This window comes from Pseudomyrmex gracilis, unplaced genomic scaffold (assembly GCF_002006095.1).
Source record: "Pseudomyrmex gracilis isolate BER0280 unplaced genomic scaffold, ASM200609v1 scaffold_190, whole genome shotgun sequence".
Classification (NCBI taxonomy): Eukaryota; Metazoa; Arthropoda; class Insecta; order Hymenoptera; family Formicidae; genus Pseudomyrmex; species Pseudomyrmex gracilis.
This window is the reverse complement of record NW_018020774.1, coordinates 170,702-190,110: the sequence shown is the minus strand read 5'-3', so window position 1 is coordinate 190,110 and position 19,409 is coordinate 170,702. Positions and strand designations below refer to the sequence as shown.

Genomic DNA, 19,409 nt, shown 5'->3' with positions numbered 1-19,409 from the left:
CGTTTTGCTTATCACGTAATTTTCGATATACTTTTTTTTATCTTGAATGTTATATAATATATATAACATCCAAGATATCCGATATATAATATAAAATAGACAGATATATAATATAAAAAATATATAATATAAAAAATCTGCAGTTATAAGCTACGATTTTATGATAAAATATGATAAAAATCTGTATGTTTATATGTATATATATATGCGCGCGCGCGTGTGTGTGTGTGTGTGTGTGTATTTATTTAACAAACAATATAAACATCGGACAAAGTAATCACATTATGCATTAAAAATAATGTTTCAGAGTAAACATATGTATTACGTCTGGTTGTTACAATCAACTTTTATTGTCAAAATTCAAATTTTATCTTACTTTAAATTTTTGGCCGACAGGATAACAAATTAAATATCTCACTTCTACACGTATTTACGTATAAGTAGTTGAAAGTTAAGTTATATAATCACATTCACTTATAAAAACATTTATTCTTATTTATTACTTTTCTGTCTGTTGTAAATTATGCGTCTTGTCTGTGTTCGTAAATTATGCGCCTGTTAACTTTGCTTAATTAATGGTATAGAATTCTTAATTATTCCTTCTTTTTCTAAAAAAAATAAGTTTATTTTTATCATTATCTAAAAGTAGTAACTGTTGCTGCTTAGAAGAATAATGAACAGTAAAGTTAAATTATCGATTTTACAACGTACATATAACATCAAAATACACGTATAGTGTTTGACATCTTTTACATAACTTCAAGAACAAAAGCATTCTATAAAAAGTTTAAATAGTCTGTGTACGTATAAAAAAAAAAAAAAATTAGATCGTGAACCTAATTATTACAAAGATTGATTTTCGAGATGATCCACATAAAACAGTAGTCACAGGGTTTAAATTCTGTTAACGATTTGGAATTATTTGACACTTCGTATTTCAATTTACTGAATAGTTTTTAACGTCAAGGTTACCTCGAAAAACAACCTCTTAGTGGGGATAACTGCATAAATCTCTTGCCTCTTATCTTCGTCTCCAACATTTGACTGCGCACTTCCAAGTAAGCTAATTGTGATATTTATTCTTGTGGTGCAACTAATGAGTACTCCTTCTATTTTTTATTATAGGCTATCATCCACAAGGTAATTACACCTTTTTTATTTATCACAGATTAACTACGTTTTTTAACACACTGCTTTGTATGGATGACCAACGACCGCCCTTTTTTAACTTATTTAACTTATTTTACATTGCGAGCACTTCTTATTTTCCGACATCTATATGACTTTTATTCTCTTTTATTTATTTATTATTTTTTGCGACTGAAGAAGACTCAAGTCAGAGTCAAAATATATTTCACGGTTCTATGTTCATTCTAAAAATTGTTGTATTTTTTTATTATTAAAAATATCTTGGTTTTGGCTCGCAAATTTGACTTTTTTATTATATTAATTTGTATTTACAATACGAGCGTTATATTTAATTATTACTTAACAAATTTAACATATTTTTTAAAATTGTATACTGTCGAAACCATATCGACTGCTATGTTATGCTTATTACACTGAGTGGTCACACTTGAAAGCTATGGATATTTGCATGAACATGATGTTTTCATTTATCAAATTTCCTGCTCAATAGGAAATTAGGATAGTTACTATTAGGATAATTGCGAATAGTTTGCTCCCCATACTTCCCTATCTAATTTTAAAATATTACGAAAAACAATTCTTTTTGGGAAGGCGATCGCACGGAAATAGAGAAATTCCAGGTTCGATTATTGGCCGGGATGTTTTTTTTTTTTTAGAATATTTTAAAATTAAAATAAAGGGTTATATGGGTATTTGTCATATACGAGATGCAAATATAGCACCCTACCTATATGTAGTTAAGAATTTAAGTTTCAATTCAAAATTCACGTGTAATATTTACACAAAGAAATTATATATATATATATATATATATATTTATTTATTTATTTTACAACAAACATCCAGCGTAAGGCTCTCAATAGCTGTCAAATTATTGTTATATATATATATATATATATATATACACATATATATATATGTATATATATTGGAAAGATTTTTGAGTTAAAAGTAAATATATATGAGATTTTATTTTTTTAAAGATGTAATATATATAAATATATAAAATAGTGAAAAAGATAAGTGTCACTAAATGTTTTTTAATTATCTATGTGAATTAAGATTCAGTGACCACCTTTTTACTTTATACATGACGATAAGGTAAAACAATTTTGATATGCACGTGCTGCTTTCTTTTTACGTATAAATAATTATCTCGGTAATACTCACATTTATAATCGTACATGATAGTTACGTAATTATAATAGTTAAATACATAATTATAATGTTAAGACAACATTATATATAGTTTTATCATGATTGTTGAACTATCGTAATTTGAATAACGCAATAAAATAAATAAATTTAAAAATGTGTCACTGCGACACTCGATTAGAGGAATTGTGTAGACAAAACAGCCGAGTATGTTTTTATCTCTTAAAGCACAGTTTTATTTTTCAAAGTAACTCTGAATAAGAAACGTAAAACCAATAGAACACATCCTCTCTTCTAACGTTATCAATCCAATATGAGTGAGTCCTAGATGGACAAAATAAAACAGACACGGCAGGATGTGTGAATCGGACACGACAAGAAACGGATACATAACTGACAATGAGATAATCAAACACAGTTACAATCGGACACAAGTTGAAACGGATTGAAACAGTCTCAATTGGATACATTAGTATTCAAACAAGACTATTTTTTTTTATGTTTTTTTTTGTGTTGTAAACGTGTAGGCAAGAGGAGGCTGCGCTTCCGCAAAGGAGGCTTTGCTTCCTTGCACTCCCTTCGCTTTGCGTGGAAAAGTGAAACCTATGTCGAACCTTGTATCAGTTTTAGCCACGTTGCTTGTTACTGTACGCTATTATAATATTTATGTACTCACTCCGAGCGTACATTGACAAGCAACGTGGCTAAAACTGAAGTAAGATTCCACATAGGTTTCAATTGTCCACGCAAAACGAGGGAAGGTGCAGGAAGGCGAAGCCCACCTTGCGGGAGAGCGCTTCCCCTGCCTATGCGTTTACAACACGAACAAAAGGTACATAAAAAAAGTAGTCTTGTTTTAATAGTAATGTGTCCAATTGGGATCGATTCACACATCCTGCCGTATTCGTTTTATTTTGTGTCCATCTGAGACTTACCCATCCAATATGACCCATATCAAAGAGCCTAAACAAGTGATTTTCTACTTTTATATACTCATACTTGCAAGCATCTTGTAACTTTTTATACTGTAGTAACCTTATTACTAATATATATGTTTTGATACTTGTAAAACTAATAGAAGTATTTCATTTCTTTCAACAGTACACTTATCATAAGGAAATCGTAAACCAAACACTATGATCCGTCCGATCACATCAATATACATGTTAATCGTGCCCGTACTTCTGAATAGTTTCTTCTTATCATTGGATGTTCTCATTCGTAATATACGTCTGGACATTGTGAACAAGGAAGATCGTGTAAAATCATTATCGACTCAAGAACTATTGCCCGAATATGATTACGTGATAATCGGTGGCGGGTCGGCTGGTGCCGTGGTAGCCAATAGATTGTCAGTGAATAAAAATCACACTGTGCTCCTGCTTGAAGCCGGCAATGACGAAGACGTAATAACTGACTTGCCTTTAGCTACTGCGATTTTTCAAAATGCATCTTTAGATTGGGGATTCAAAACAGAACCATCGTCTAATTACTGTCTAGGAATGAAGAATCATCAATGTGCATGGCCACGAGGAAAGGTAGGTTTTTAACGTATTTATAAAGATAAAGAATCAGATGTTTTCTCTTTTATTGAAATATGAAAAATCATAAATTTCTAATTGCGACGACGATATATATGTCTTCCTAATACTTGTCAAAGGTTCTAGGTGGTAGCAGCGTGCTAAATGGAATGATTTATATTCGTGGTAATAAAAAAGATTACGATTCTTGGGCCGATCTCGGTAACGAAGGATGGGATTACAAAAACGTCCTACTGTATTTCAAAAAATCTGAAGATGTTAAAGCCAAAGAACTTTTCAATTCGCCGTATCATCAGACGAACGGCTACTTAACGGTAGAACAGTTTAAATATATCCCACCTATTGTCGATTACGTCATGCAGTCAGCTAACGAACTAGGATACAAATTGACTGATGCAAATGGCGAAAGTCAGACTGGTTTTTCGTATACTTATGGGACTTTAAGAGATGGACTGCGATGTAGCACTGCTAAAGCATTTATTCGATCTATTGCGAACAGAAAGAATTTACACGTTAGCTTGGAATCGATCGTAGAAAAAATATTAATAAAAACAGGTTTGCGAAAAATATTACTGCGCTCTCTCTCTTTATCTCTCTTTCTCAAATTACTATAACAACACTACTATAATTACTTTATCAAATACTAGATATCGCAATATATCAAGTAAAGATAAATAATCAAATTATGTTGATAGATGGCACGTCAAAAGTGGCACATGAAGTGTTATTTCGTAAAGATAAAAAACAATTCACAGTAAGAGCAAAACGCGAAATAATTTTGTCTGCCGGTGCGATAAAATCGCCGCATCTGTTGTTGCTATCGGGGATAGGACCAAGAGATCATCTTGAGAAGATGAAGATACCTGTGGTTCATCACGCTCCAGGTGTAGGAAAGAATCTTCAAGATCACGTGGGAATGGCTGGAATATCGTTGATTATTGATCCCCCTCATAATATTAAAAATCGAGATAATATCTCTGCAAGAATTTCTAACATTATTTCATTGAATACGGCTACTGAAATGCTACAAGATAATTCTGGTCCGATTTTCGCGAACATCGTAAGTGGGGGAAATGCGTTTATTAACACAAAGTAAGCGAAACTTATTTGATTATTTACAAGCCTAATTATTATATTCGATATTTATTTAGTTTTATCTTGTAGATATGCGAATAAGACGATTGATTACCCAGACATACAAGTGATATTTTCGCCTATATCAAATTATGGATTTTTTATGGCACATATTTATCAACTTGAACAAGAAATAATAAATAGCCTGTATTGGAATATTACAGAAAACGTTCAATCATTCGGAGTTTTTCCGCTGCTTCTGAGACCGCGCAGTAGAGGTTTCCTCAAACTCAAATCCGCGAATCCGGATGAAGCTCCTGCCATCGTTCCGAATTATTTCAATGATCCTCACGATCTTCAAGTTTTGGTATACGTTGCATAAATTATGTTTTTATCAGAACCTTTTTTTTTTTTTTTTTTTTTTTTTTTTTTTTTTTTTTTTTTTTTTTTTTTTTTTTTTTTTTTTTAAGAAATATTTTGAACACGAAATTATGTTTTAGATTGAGAGCATAAAATTCGTGGAAAAGCTGAGTCACTCCAGAGTAATGCAGAGACTGAATGCACGGCTGAATCCGAATAAAATGTCATCGTGTTCGCAGTTTGATGGTTTGTCAGACGAGTACTGGGCTTGCTACGCACGACATTTCACGTCTACTATCTTTCATCCTATCGGAACTTGCAAAATGGGACCGGCTAGCGATCCATATGCTGTTGTCGACGCTAGATTAAAGCTCCACGGAATTGCAAAATTACGAGTGATCGATGCATCGATCATGCCGCATATAATCTCCGGTAACACGAATGCACCGACGATTATGATTGGAGAGAAAGGCGCTGATATGATTAAAGAAGATTGGTCACAATTTGATTGATATTAAAGAGTGTCTTTGTAAAATGAAACAAAAAGGAAAATATGTGCACTCTTTTTGTGTTTCTTTTATTCGATTTTATTTATGTTCCAATTTGCATTGGTAAAATAAGATAATAAAAAACTACAAACAGAGATGTAATTGTTGAGTCTCATGATATACTTCGTAGTAATACTTCGTCTGTGCCATATATGCAACTTTAATATTTACTGAATAAAGTTTTCTCATATAGAAAGATTTCAGAATTGATTTGGATCATAAATTTGCCTTTGTGAAACATTATAATATGTAATTATAAACATAAGACCTATTATACAGATTAGAAAAAGATAGGAAAAAGTGTCTTCGTACACAGAACAGTATGTCATAAAAGCGAGAAATATGTAATGTAATTCAAATTGATCATTCAGTGAAAAATTTAAGCGAAAGCTCTTTAACATTTTACAATTGACATATTCTTAATATCTTTCGTATTCTTTGTTTAGTAATTTTGTAAGAAAATGCACTCATATTAGATGCAACAACCAACATTTATCGCATATATACACACATATAAGATAAAATATTTAAAAACATCATCAATGTAAACAATTATATACGTTAATACGTTTTTAAAGTTATCATTTTTTCGTATAGACAATTTGACATATAAACAACGTTTATTTGTGCACATGCATATGTTATGTATAATTTATATTATATGTAAGTCTGTTTATAAAATATGCAATAAATGTTCATAGTATATAAAAAAGATTTTTAATTGGACAGGTTTAATTGAAGGCTACGTGTGCAAAAAATATAACATGGTTTACATTGTTAGATAACGATGTAGTCATATTTTGCGTTGGAAACATGATAAAGCCTTATCGTTTCGTGCGTGACAATAAAAGAAACAAACCTGAATTTGATCTCAGTTTCCTAAATCTCTTAAACAGCATAAAAATGAGCACTGTGTTTTCTCTATAATCATTGACTGTGCCAATAATTGGTGAATTCACCGTAGCGTGAATCGATCACGTGTATGTATAGATGTTTACTCCGAGATTATAATATAATATAATATAATGATTATAATATAATATAATGACGCTTAATCTGTGTGCGCAAGTGCGTGATATTCATTGCTGAGTTAAGTTGTCTTCGTTCACATGTGTGCACTGTGTGCGATGCAATTTTTCACATATTCCGAAATGTAAATCGCGAAAAGATTAATGGTTTTTTTAAATATATAAACCAGTATAAAGGTACAATACACGTCTGCCGAGAAACAACTTGGTAGAACCTGAAGCCAGTGGAGTTTCGCGGTCGGAAATATTGTGCTCGGTAAGACGCATTTTTATAAATGTGCGGAATAAAACGTGTGCTGTAATAATGGTGCGCAACGTTTCCAAACTTATAATTTATGCAAAGCCAATGTGCAAGATGTTTGTGTGACAAATATTATGTTTTCTTTTGTTTATTTAAATGTGTAAATTACCACGCATAATAATGTGAAAGTTGAGTAAATTGAGTATTTCATCTATGTGATGCAAACATCCTAGATAAATTCTTAAATTCAATTAAAATTATTATATGTATTAATTTACACACATTTAAATAAATAAATAATATATACTTCGTACAAGCACATTGACTCACATTGAGTGAATAAATCTTTCATTAAATCTTGATACGGAGTTTGATACTGGACTGAACTTTGTGTGTGTGTGTTGTTAGTTTTTATGTAATTTATATCATTACCCAAGTATACTATTTATACTAGTTATACAAGTTTTATATTGTCTATTTTTGTTTCTCACTACAATATATATATATATATATATTTTTTTTTCAATAATTTGTCAATGTAAAAGTAAGTAGTTCTTTCTTTCTTTTATTTCCTATAAAGTCTTCAAAAGTTTAGTACGTAATCACAAACAGCTTCCTCAACGTGCTTTCTGCTCGGAACAAAGTGATGACGTCACACCACGTGTCTTCATCGACGAATGCTTCAGACCACACGCGATGAGAGTTTCTCGATTAGTATATATAGAATGTTACCATGGGTGTGTAGTTATGTTGTCCCTTATCCCGAACAGTATACATCGAGAAAATGAGCGCTTTGAGACAAGACAAGTCGACATGCTTCGAGTCGATCCTTGAAAAGAATCTGCGGTCTTGGCGGTAAGACAAATCTCAATTGCTTGCGTTCATCTTTATTATAACAATATATCAGACTTGTTTGTTAAACAATATATCACAAAATATAACCGTTTTAAGTGCATGAAATGCCTGTTTTCCTATATTAAAATATATCTTCTCTTTATACCTATATTAAAATATTTTTCTAAAATCTAAGCTTATTTCATTAAATAAGAATACATATATATATTAATGCTATATTTTGAAAGACACGATATTTGCAATGTGAAAAAGATAATAGAAAATAAAAAACATGTCACAATGTTTTTATTCTTGCATACATTAAAATTTGAATTCTAATTCACAAAACGCAAAAACTATCTGTCTTTTGTAAAATGCAAATTAATTTATACTATTCGGAGCTAATGATATAAATTTTTCCGTATCTTGATGCCTACTTACAGCTGCCAATGTATGGTTCAACAAAATTTCACTTGCTCTGACTGGAGAAATTTCTGCCGGGCCTTTCGCGTGTGTGATACATTCGCAATGCTGTATCAGATACTGCATGCTCTTCGATTGTCGTAGTAAACATTTATCACAGATATAATAATACATTGCACGTAGAACGCTTGGAACTGAACACAGTGCATTCTTTGAAATCATCCAAAATTTTCACTAGTATATCAGTAATGTTTAAAAGTCAGTCATTTTTCATGTCATACTTAATGTACCGTGTTGATCGTTATACAGTCAAAAAGTAGATGGAAAAAACGAAAGGAATCAATGATAACTTTATGTAAAGTTACTATATAAATCGTCTGACATTTAGTGTGTGTATATCGTACGGCAAGATAAAATATAAAATAACAGTATAGAGTTACCATTTTACAAGTACGAGAGAAGTTTATTGCAAAACGGGTACTTAATTACTAGCACAATGTCAACGCACGCGTGCGCGCGCACGTACATTATTTGTTGTGTTTGCTATTATTCTTACAAACTGTATATCATTGTGACGTTTTACTCCTTTTTATTCTAGTGTTCATATAACCGACATGTGTCGAAACTCTGTCGCAATAATTTTCGAACAATTACATACCACTTTCATTAATGAACGCGCGACGCAGTCTGTACTTAATAAATGATTATATGATAATTATTTATGATGAAATAATTGAATTTAACATCTACTTGCATTCAAAATATCTATGTAAAAAATATAATCGAACATTCGATTAACATGACTTACATAACTTTTACACTAAACATATAAGACAGTTTATTACTTATTATTATTTGTGAATCCCCTACTGTAAAATTCATCTTTTCTTTGTACTTAATTTGTATCTTTTTTTTTATTTACAGATAATATTAGATTCAAAATTGTAAACATGCAGCAGCACGTTCTTTTGTTAATGTTGGTGCAATATATTATTGCTGTTCCGTTCGACAAACATCAGGTAAGTAAGCTAAATACGCTAATACACACATTGCCTTCAATATTATTGAAATTTGTAACTACTATAATGTATGTAACAATTCTTTTATTTGTCTATTAAATTCTTCTTTTTTTTCTTAGCACAAATATGCGAACGCAATTATTTTAAAATTATACTTAAAATGCTCTTCAGTTTTCTATTGATTATTTATTACTTTGCCGTTATATAATATTTGAGGACAAAAGAATTTTTAACGAAATGTATAAGGTTCTAAGAGCAGTTTGCAGAATGTTTGTGCGGAAAAAGAATTTTTGTTTTATGTCTGTGTAAAGTGATCGTTATTGCAGTCGGGTCAAGTAGCGAGCAGCTCCGCCATTGGATGTTGTTCTTGTCAGTTTGCTGACACACAATATATGCACGGTGTCTGTGGAGAGACAAATGCCTTTATGACCCTGATGCAAACTGTGATGTCTTCCAGATGCGACATTGCTGACCCTTGCCGACGAATAGGCAGCGACCAAGTCCCAAACGTAAACGAATGGTAGAAAATTTACAATAGCTGTCTTAAGAATCGATATAATTTCTAACTTATGTATTTCTTTTTAGTAGATATGTTATCTATCGTCAGTTGCGTGCGCTTTTTATATTTCCTTGTCGCTATAAACAAATTAGCGACATTGTCATCACTTTTTAGGTTCGACTTTGTAATCGTCGGCGCAGGTGTGGCAGGACCAATACTCGCGAGAAGATTGAGCGATAACCCATGGTGGAAGGTTTTACTTATCGAAGCCGGTCCAGAAGAACCTACTATGACAGCTATACCAGGGCTGGCATTTCACGCCGTCAATACGTCGCTTGACTGGAACTTTAAGACAGAACCAACATCGCCACATCCTACCGCTTGTTTAGGTACCAGAAATTATCCTACGTCGTCGATCTAACAAGTTGTTCCGTAAAATCATGCTTAATCTAACCAAACATGAAGAGTTGTAGTTCAAGAATACAATCGTTTATTAACAAAAAGTTTCACATATTGATACAATAAAATTACAAGATATATGTTCTCTTTTTTTCAGAAACAAACGGCGTTTGCACTTGGCCAAGAGGCAAGATGGTCTCCGGGACCGGCGGTTTGCACGGCATGATGTATGCCCGAGGTCATCCCGAAATTTACAATCGCTGGGCTCGAGCTGGAAATCCTGGCTGGTCTTATAACGAAATTAGTCATTATTTCGAACGGGCAGAAAATCCGGTCGATCCGATGATTTTATCGAATATGCAAAGAACTTTGAAGAAAGGTGGTCCAATAAATATTCAGTATTACCCGCACAAGCCGGAGTTTGCAGACGTTCTGTTGAAAGCCGCTGACGAACTAGGTTACAGAACCTCCCGGCTGAAGGAGTATCAACAAACTGGATTTATGATCGCGCCAATGACAATCGAGAACGGAATGCGTCTCACAACTTCGAAAGCATACTTAAGGCCTGTTTACGACCGCCAAAACCTACGAGTGCTAACGAACGCGCAAGTCACCAAGATCCTGATCAGTCCGTGGGAAAAGAAGGCGTATGGAGTTGAGCTTGTGGATAAGAACGGTCACAAGAGAATAGTGAAATGCGGCAAGGAAGTAATTCTGACGGCTGGCGCTATCGGCTCGCCACACATTCTCATGAATTCCGGCATAGGACCCGAAAAAGATCTCACCAAATTAAACATTAAAGTACACAAGAATCTGCCTGTTGGCAAAAATTTGCACAATCATGTATCTGTGGCCGTTCCCATGAGTATCAAGGATGTTCCGCATGAGACTATTACCATGGAGGCGTTGAATGAATATTTAGAAAATAAGACCGGCTCGTTGGCTAGCACCGGAATCACGCAAGTCACTGCATTTCTCGAAAGTAGCTACTCAATCAACGGCGTGCCGGATATTCAGGTCTTCTTCGACGGTTTCAGTTCCACATGTCCGAGGACTGGCCTACCGAATGAGTGTCACAAAGGTGGAATTACCGACTGTCCAGACAGGAGGGAAATTGTAGCGAGACCTACAGTGGTTTATGTAGAGAGTCGAGGCAATATGAAACTTCGCTCAAACAATCCTTTAGATTCGCCGCTCATTTATCCGGATTACTTTACAAAAGAAAAAGATCTATTCGTTTTGCTCGAAGCTATCAAAAAGATCAATAAACTCGTTGATACGGCTGTCATGAAAAAATGGGACCTTCGCTTGGAACAAACAAGAAGTCCATTGTGCAGCGAGTAAGTAGTCTTGTGCGGAAAAAGATAAACTAGATTTTTTTGTACATGCCATCACTGACATTCGCATGCGCAAAATCTGTCAAAAACTTTCTTTATTCTTATTCTTATTCTGTATTGATATAAATGCCTACATAGATAATTCAATCTATACCGTAATATACGTCATACGTTTGATATACATTTCAGCAAGAATAGATTTTATGATCTTATCAATTTGCTCGGTAATGATATATAAAAATAAACACTAATAGCTAAAGGTTTTATTTATCTAGGGATCAGCAAAAGTCAATTGACGCGCGTTTTAACCTGATAGATTTAAGTTTAATAAGTCGAAATAAAGCGTTTTATATCTTAGTGTTAAGAATTTGAATCTTGCTATTTCGAATGATCGTTTCTTAAATTTATATGCAATCAGTGCGTGTAGAGAGGTCAGTTGTTGTCGCGTTTAAATGTCTCTCTGTACGTTCATAATTCTATGTGACATCTAATAAACATCAATTTCAGTTCAGATAGTTTTTTAATTATAATTAAAATAAGAAGGTTTTTCTAAATAGGAAAGATTCAAATCACACACACACACAATGAAAATAGACAAATTACGAGCTAAGCACAGGTTGTTGTGCAAAGTATTAAAACAAAGTTCCGGTTTTGATAATTAATAAATGACATAAAATATCTAAATAATTATAAAGCAATTAACCCTTTTGCTGTTGCAAAATCTAAGGTAGAGCGCGCGTGGTATACGGCAAAACTTTTCGCTGACGCACAAAATCTAGCAGTTGTCGAAACACTCAATTACATTGCATTAACATAAAAATATATAAGTATCGATATTAAATATCGAATGCATATATATCGTCTATATCATTTAAACGATATCAGTTGAACGCACATATGTTCCTAAAGCAGTGAAAGACAGCAGCGAATTAATATTAACACGCTTCAAATATAATACAAAGAAGTTACAAATGAAAACACATTTCCGAGCGAAATGTTAAATTAGCAAGTCAATTAACCCCTTGGCCTATAACCACGAGTCTGACTCGTGGTGAAAAATTTGTGCCATAAGCGAAAACCACGAGTCTAACTCGTGGTAAAGAATTAGAAGGTACACATTTTGCGCCAGTTCAGGTACGCGGCTGAACAGATGAATGGCACGGCGCGCGACCGATTCTCTTGTTTACTATAGCTCGCGCAATTGGCAGATATCGTGTAGGCCAAGGGGTTAAAACTGTTGTTTCATTAATGGATTCACTATATTACGTCGCCAATGCGAATCTTTTCAACCAAGACAAACAATTGCGTTTGACGTCATCTGTCTCACAAAAAATGTCTGTCGATTAATTCAACGTTTTTTGTCATTCATTTATTCAATCAGCGTTAGTCACAGAAGATTCACAAACGCATAAATAAACTAATGAAGTAAATTTTAGAAAACTTTTCAATGCAATAATATGATAAATAAAACAGTATTTAATATACTAGTCTCTCTCAATAATCATAAAACAAAAAAATCATAAAATATGATATAATAATATGTCGTGTCTACAATTTGATGATAGATAATTTTCAATTTTTTCAATGAAATAAGACTTATACATGTTAAAAAATTATCGTCAAAAATTATGTGACAATTCTACAGCTTGTACTTATACATTTGAATACTGAAGCAAAACGTATTGAGGACTCAAATCTAGAATCGTAATGTATGCGCCTTATTTGAATTTGAATGAAGAAGTCTTTGCGTATCATTAACCGCGCTGACCTTTCTTTTTTTCTTTAGATTAGATAAAAAATTTTATGCCAAGAAATATAAACAAAAAGAAAAAATATTTTTCAATGTCTTTTACAAATGTTAATTCTGTGTCTAGATTTTTAGTACATGTGTATTTTTTATTTTGTTTTCATTAGCTATCACTTCGGCACGGATGCTTTTTGGATGTGCCAAATACGAGCACAGACTGGACCGGAAAATCATCAATCGGGAACATGTAAGATGGGACCAAATTCCGATTCAAGCGCGGTAGTGGATAATGAACTTCGAATACATGATATACCAAACATTCGCGTTGTTGACGCTTCTGTCTTTCCCATCGTGCCAAACGCAAATCCTATCGCTGCTATCATGATGATGGCTGAAAAGGCAGCCGACATGATTAACAACGCCTGGCCGAGGAAATTCTGAACGTACAAATTTTGCTATATCGACTTAATTGTAATGTATATTTCTTCAATTTAAATATATAAATCTTTTAAAGTAATTAACAGAATATATATATTCTCGATAAATTCGTTTGATGCAAATTATTCAAAATTCCATTTATACAATCCATGTGAAAGCTTTGGTTTTAGCTGTCGCTTGTTGCAATAAAATTCTTTCTGAGTTTACTTTCCACGCAAAACGAAGTTCAACCTAAACTTACGTATCTAGTTTTTTGACAATGAAGAAATAACTTTTTAATCAACAATGAGCAATGACTAAAATCTCTTGGAACTTACTCAGAAAAGTGTTTTTGACAACATATGTCAAGGTCAAGATCATCAGAAAATTGCCTCCTCATATCTTAATAGTTGTCAAGAGCTTTCTAAAAACATGGTACAATGTTTATATTTTTATTTCCATTTAAAAGTTATAGAATTTCGAAGATGATTTACTACCAGTATTAGTTTTATCCACTACATGAAGATTATGCGGTTTTACCTCTTTGTGTGTATGTGTATGTGTGTGCGCGCGCGCGCGTAATCTTATATACACACCATTGTGTATATAAGAACTGACAATGATAGCTTGCAGTCGCTTCTCTTATTTTTATTATTATAGTTTCTCGCAGCAAGTGAAAATGCTTGAAAATATGCGTGGCAAAACAAAAGTCGCAAGTTTTTATATGAAGTAAGAAATCGCATATATTAAACATTGCGGCATCAATAATATTGAAAAATTTGCAAATTATATTGGACAATTTTTATGAATGAGTTCATCAGTTTGAACATAAGTTAAATAAATGTTAATTATGACAAATGTAAAATTACGAAAAACGATTTAAAGTAGAAAAATATCGCGGAAATGAACTGCAGGCTTTTCATCTTAGTTCTTACACACACACACACACGCGCGCGCGCATGTATCCACGTATGCACACGCGCACGCACATGAAAAGATGCAAAACCTATCGCGTGATTTCTACATGATGTCTTACAAGAGACTCAGACGTTCACTAATTGCTTCAAAGTTTGCACGTTGATAAGAAACCACAAACACAATTTCGTGCTCAAGTAGCAAATTGCATTTCTCAAGCATTCATAAGAAAATCCATTTCAGACTTTATAGAGTATCTTAATATACAAGATGCATACTTGATATATAAATTAACCATTAATAACCATTTCTACAGACTTATGTATAGTTTTTCTACCGAGTTGTTTACTAAAGTCAATGTATTTCTTTTGAATATAATCTTTTCGTTTAAAATAAAACAACTTTTTAAAATTTAATATTTCCTAATTTTTCTTTATAAACTGAACACATTTATTAATTTTATTATAAAGAAACAAAACATACATATGTATGTGCTACAAAAGAAAAAAAATTTTAAATGTCAAATACAACAATTTGGCAACACTGTGCTGATATCTTGTCATCATACATATAGAAGTGAGCTTAACTGTTACCGACTGTGCATTATAACGGAGTGTCTGAATGAGCACGGATCTGTGGCAGCAGACAGGAGAACTTTAATCTTTATTAAGTGGTATTATTATCTTCATACTGTAGTGTTTTATCGCAATCTGTGTTATATTTATATATTTTTTAGCTTTATTTCAAAACGTTTTCAAAAATAGTCTTCCTCAAAATAGTTTTTCTTGTTATAATGTTTTACAATATCTCATCATTTAAATATTTAGATTTACAAAATGTCTTTTCAAAACAAGATGAGTATATTCTAAAATATGTAAATTTTCGTTTTAAACACTTCCTTTTAGTATAAATTATATTTTCTAATTATATGTCTTAACATAAGTATCTACATATTATTAATAACCAAAACAAAATTGGCGAATGGATTCAGATTATTTGAACGAGCAATCACCATCAAATGTATCTGCAAAACGTTAATATGTACGCGGTTTAAAATATTTTCTGATAGTAACTTATGGTAGTAGTTTATTAGTGCATGTCTACAATATATATATAATTGTGCATTGTAAATTTATTATGTGTATCAAAATGAAAAACATTTTGACCACTGAGGCACAATTTTTTCATTTTTAGATAAGTTCTCAATAACTTTGTCTTTTTGTATATCTTTATCCAGAAAATAACTATCGGAAGATATGAAAAAATCGGCAGTGAATCTGGTCTTTTTCAATGTAAATTATCGTTACATGAAATATATCGGATAATAACCTAAACATATGTATGATAGAAGAATTTGCGTACATTAACAGAATCTTATAAAATATGGAACACAAATTATCTTATCTAATCCAAATTTTTTATCTTCTAGATAACTTTCTAAATAAATAAATTCTCGATAACTTTATCTAAAAGATAAAATATATCTTTTTGTCTTTATTTAGAGGATAGGTATGAAGGTATGAAGAAATCAGCAGTTAATCATAAATTTAACTCTGGAAAAATGAATAAATATTTTAGATACAAAATCTTCTTATTACTAAGACAAGTGAATTAAAAGTGAGCTGAGAGAAGTTGAGTTTTATAAAAACATCAGATTAATGGTAATTTAAATTTACAAAATAATACTAATCTCTTAAATCAATCATATTTATCTGTTATCGATAAAATAGACGACTAGATCTATACATACATGTGTACATTTATGTTTTCACGTTTTTTATTATCTATTTAATTATCGCTCAGTTCCATAATGACTCTGTACAATTGAAGTCACTTGCTAGCATTTGTTATGAGTGAATTCCTTTATTAGTTTTACATAACCGCCTTGTCAATTTAATTTAAATTTTTTAATTTAATTTTCTCTTGTTTTCAAACAGCTTCGACTTTATATGTTTATTTGAATTTCGTATGTTTTTTTAATTTTGACAATACTCCTGACACGCAAATTCTTTTTCTAACCTTGACTTTTAAAACTGATTTTACTAGCTTCATTCCCACATATGTAACTGTAAGTAACCATATTTTTTATAAATCTGTCATATTTTTGAGTCCGACAATGTACACAAATTTTATCATATTTTGTATATTTTATTATGCATATTTACATTATTATCTGATACATTTCATATAACGATAATTTACATTGAAAAAGACCACATCTACCAATATTAAAACGCTTGTCTCTTTGATACACATAATAAATAATTTATAACACATAGTCAATCGTATTTTTGCTCTCATTAACCTTTTTTATATTTTTCTGTTTCAAAAAATTTGAAACAATTTAAAGTTATTAAACTTTTAGTTTTTCTAAATATAAGTACTATATAAATATATAAATGTAAATATATAAAATATATAAATATACATATGTATGTATAAAATTTGTTTTTTATAGGATAATAAATTACATAACGGACTGATCATCATGGAAACATGTTTAGCTGCTAACAATGCAGCATTAGCAAGTTCACCGACCAACATTTTCTTGCATCTTATACAAACAATTCTACTGGCATACTCCAACTTGAGTAGCGATAATAACTATCCGCCAGATCGTTCAGAAGAGATTTTGAATTTTACCAATAAGTTCGACTTTGTAATTGTAGGCGCTGGAAGCGCTGGATCTGTGCTGGCTAATCGTTTGACTGAAGTTAAAAAATGGAAAGTGTTGCTAATCGAAGCTGGTAAGAATCCTTCGAGCCTCAGCGAGCTTTCTGTTTTCCCACTGCAGATGAATTCAGAAGAGGATTATTCCTATGACACTGAACCCGAAAATCTCGCTTGCCATGGTTTCAAGAATAAGTTATGCAAATGGGGAAAAGGTAAAGGTCTTGGTGGAAGTTCCACGATAAATGCTATGCTTTATGTTCATGGCAACGATGAGGATTACAACGAATGGTCAAGAATGGGCAACGAAGGTTGGAGTTACGAGGATGTCTTACCGTACTTTAGAAAATCTTTAACTTGTGGTGCGATAAGTAATGATAAATGGAGAAACAAATATTGCGGTCATGGAGGACCGTTAAACATTAGGCATTACAATTACACACACAAGGAAATACAAGAAATGTTTCTGGATGCTGTTCGTGAAGCAAACATACCCGTTCTAGATGCCATTAATGGTGATAAATACATTGGTTACGGTCTAGCTCAAGGAACTTTTGATAAAGGTCGCAGAGTAAGCACCGCAAAAGCTTTTTTATCACCGATCAAGGACAGGAGGAATCTCTATGTGATGAAGTCTTCTCGAGCTGACACTATTCTCTTGGATGGAACTCGAGCAGTTGGAGTACGCGTGACTTTACAAGATGGAAGATCAATTGATGTGAAAGCCTCGAAAGAAGTGATTTTATCAGCGGGAAGTATAGCCAGTCCTCAAATCTTGATGCTTTCCGGCATTGGACCTAAGCAGCATCTACACGAGTTCGAAATACCTAGTGTTGTTGATTTACCAGTTGGTAAAAATCTTCAAGATCACGCCGCCTGGTTCGGCATACACTTAGCTTATAAGAATCATAGCGCAACACCACCACTATTTACAGATATTCTAGATGCAGCTTATGAATATTTAATACACAATAAAGGACCATTACCAAACAGTGCTACTTTTGATCTCATGGGTTTTGTTAATGTGCACAATTCGAGTTCCAAGTATCCTAATATACAGTTTATTCACTCCCACGTACAGCAGTGGCATATACATAAAGGTCAAACTAGTTTGCAAGCGTTTAATATAAATAATGACATAATAAATAAAATAACAAAAACAATGATGGAAACAGACTTACTTATTATTCTGCCGATTCTGCTGAAACCGAAAAGCAGGGGCGAATTACATCTACGTAGCACAAATCCAGCGGATTCTGTTAAGATCTATGCCAACTATTATTCCAAGCAGGAAGATCTGGAAACTATGTTGAAGTCCATAGATTTTGTGAAAAAAATATTGAACACCGAGACAATGAAACGACACGAAGTAAAATTACTTCATTTGGACATTGAGGATTGTCGTAATATCAAACTTGATTCTGAGGAATACTGGAGGTGTCATATGCGACATATGTCGTCTACACTTTTTCATCCAGTTGGAACATGCAAAATGGGTCCTTTGGGCGATCCCACGGCCGTTGTCGATCCTCGATTGAAAGTTCACGGAATAAAAAACCTGAGAGTCATTGATGGGTCTATAATGCCAACAATTACCAGTGGAAATACGAATGCGCCCATAATAATGCTAGCAGAAAAAGGTGCGGATTTAATCAAAGAAGATTGGACGGAAAGCAAAATCGAATTGTAAAACAAACAACTGTCGTGATTTTATTACTAATAAGTGGCGCTTGTAGAAAGCATCATCAATCATTGGTCTTAAAATCCAATGTTTTCAACAAATCTATGATATATTTGTAGAGTTTTAAATACCATTAATGTTATGATAATGATATGATAATAAGAATAAAAAATAAATGTATTTTCTTATATATAGTAGTAAAAAATAAATTCTGTATACTGTGTAAAATTGACGCACCATATATTATTTTATCTTGCACAATCTTTCTCGCCGCTCATGATTTACGACTAATTTCTATCCAACTTTAGAGTTAAAATGAAAACAAAATCTATACATATGTGTTATCTGAATAAATTATATTCAGATTGCGCA

The 19,409-nt window shown here is 32.4% G+C and overlaps 4 protein-coding genes across 8 annotated transcripts in view; 3 read left to right on the top strand and 1 right to left on the bottom strand.

Annotated features, from left to right (window-relative positions):
- Window positions 1–19,409, bottom strand: part of LOC109858161 (flotillin-2) — a 62,484-nt gene that overhangs the window by 9,314 nt on the left and 33,761 nt on the right. The window lies entirely within an intron of this gene.
- Window positions 232–6,317, top strand: LOC109858155 (glucose dehydrogenase [FAD, quinone]-like). Of its 3 annotated transcripts, XM_020435150.1 has the most exons (7): window positions 1,048–1,058; window positions 1,126–1,140; window positions 3,406–3,842; window positions 3,965–4,400; window positions 4,541–4,937; window positions 5,010–5,286; window positions 5,420–6,317. In XM_020435150.1, exons 3-7 carry the CDS (start codon window positions 3,441–3,443, stop codon window positions 5,789–5,791), a joined length of 1,884 nt encoding a protein of 627 aa, XP_020290739.1. In that variant the 5' UTR covers window positions 1,048–1,058; window positions 1,126–1,140; window positions 3,406–3,440; the 3' UTR covers window positions 5,792–6,317. The 3 variants fall into 3 exon arrangements, with proteins under 3 accessions (XP_020290740.1, XP_020290738.1, XP_020290739.1); XM_020435151.1 differs by lacking the exon at window positions 1,126–1,140 and having other exon boundaries at window positions 232–1,058; XM_020435149.1 differs by having other exon boundaries at window positions 232–1,140.
- Window positions 6,684–15,080, top strand: LOC109858152 (glucose dehydrogenase [FAD, quinone]-like). Of its 3 annotated transcripts, none has more exons than XM_020435146.1 (6): window positions 6,684–6,807; window positions 9,278–9,372; window positions 9,699–9,892; window positions 10,046–10,260; window positions 10,428–11,610; window positions 13,522–15,080. In XM_020435146.1, exons 2-6 carry the CDS (start codon window positions 9,304–9,306, stop codon window positions 13,793–13,795), a joined length of 1,935 nt encoding a protein of 644 aa, XP_020290735.1. In that variant the 5' UTR covers window positions 6,684–6,807; window positions 9,278–9,303; the 3' UTR covers window positions 13,796–15,080. The 3 variants fall into 3 exon arrangements, with proteins under 3 accessions (XP_020290735.1, XP_020290734.1, XP_020290733.1); XM_020435145.1 differs by lacking the exon at window positions 6,684–6,807 and adding an exon at window positions 6,957–7,111; XM_020435144.1 differs by lacking the exon at window positions 6,684–6,807 and adding an exon at window positions 7,709–7,951.
- LOC109858158 (glucose dehydrogenase [FAD, quinone]-like) lies at window positions 15,267–19,227 on the top strand. The gene is made up of 2 exons (XM_020435165.1): window positions 15,267–15,359; window positions 17,145–19,227. The coding sequence occupies exon 2, from the start codon at window positions 17,175–17,177 to the stop codon at window positions 19,044–19,046; it is 1,872 nt and encodes a 623-aa protein (XP_020290754.1). The 5' UTR covers window positions 15,267–15,359; window positions 17,145–17,174; the 3' UTR covers window positions 19,047–19,227.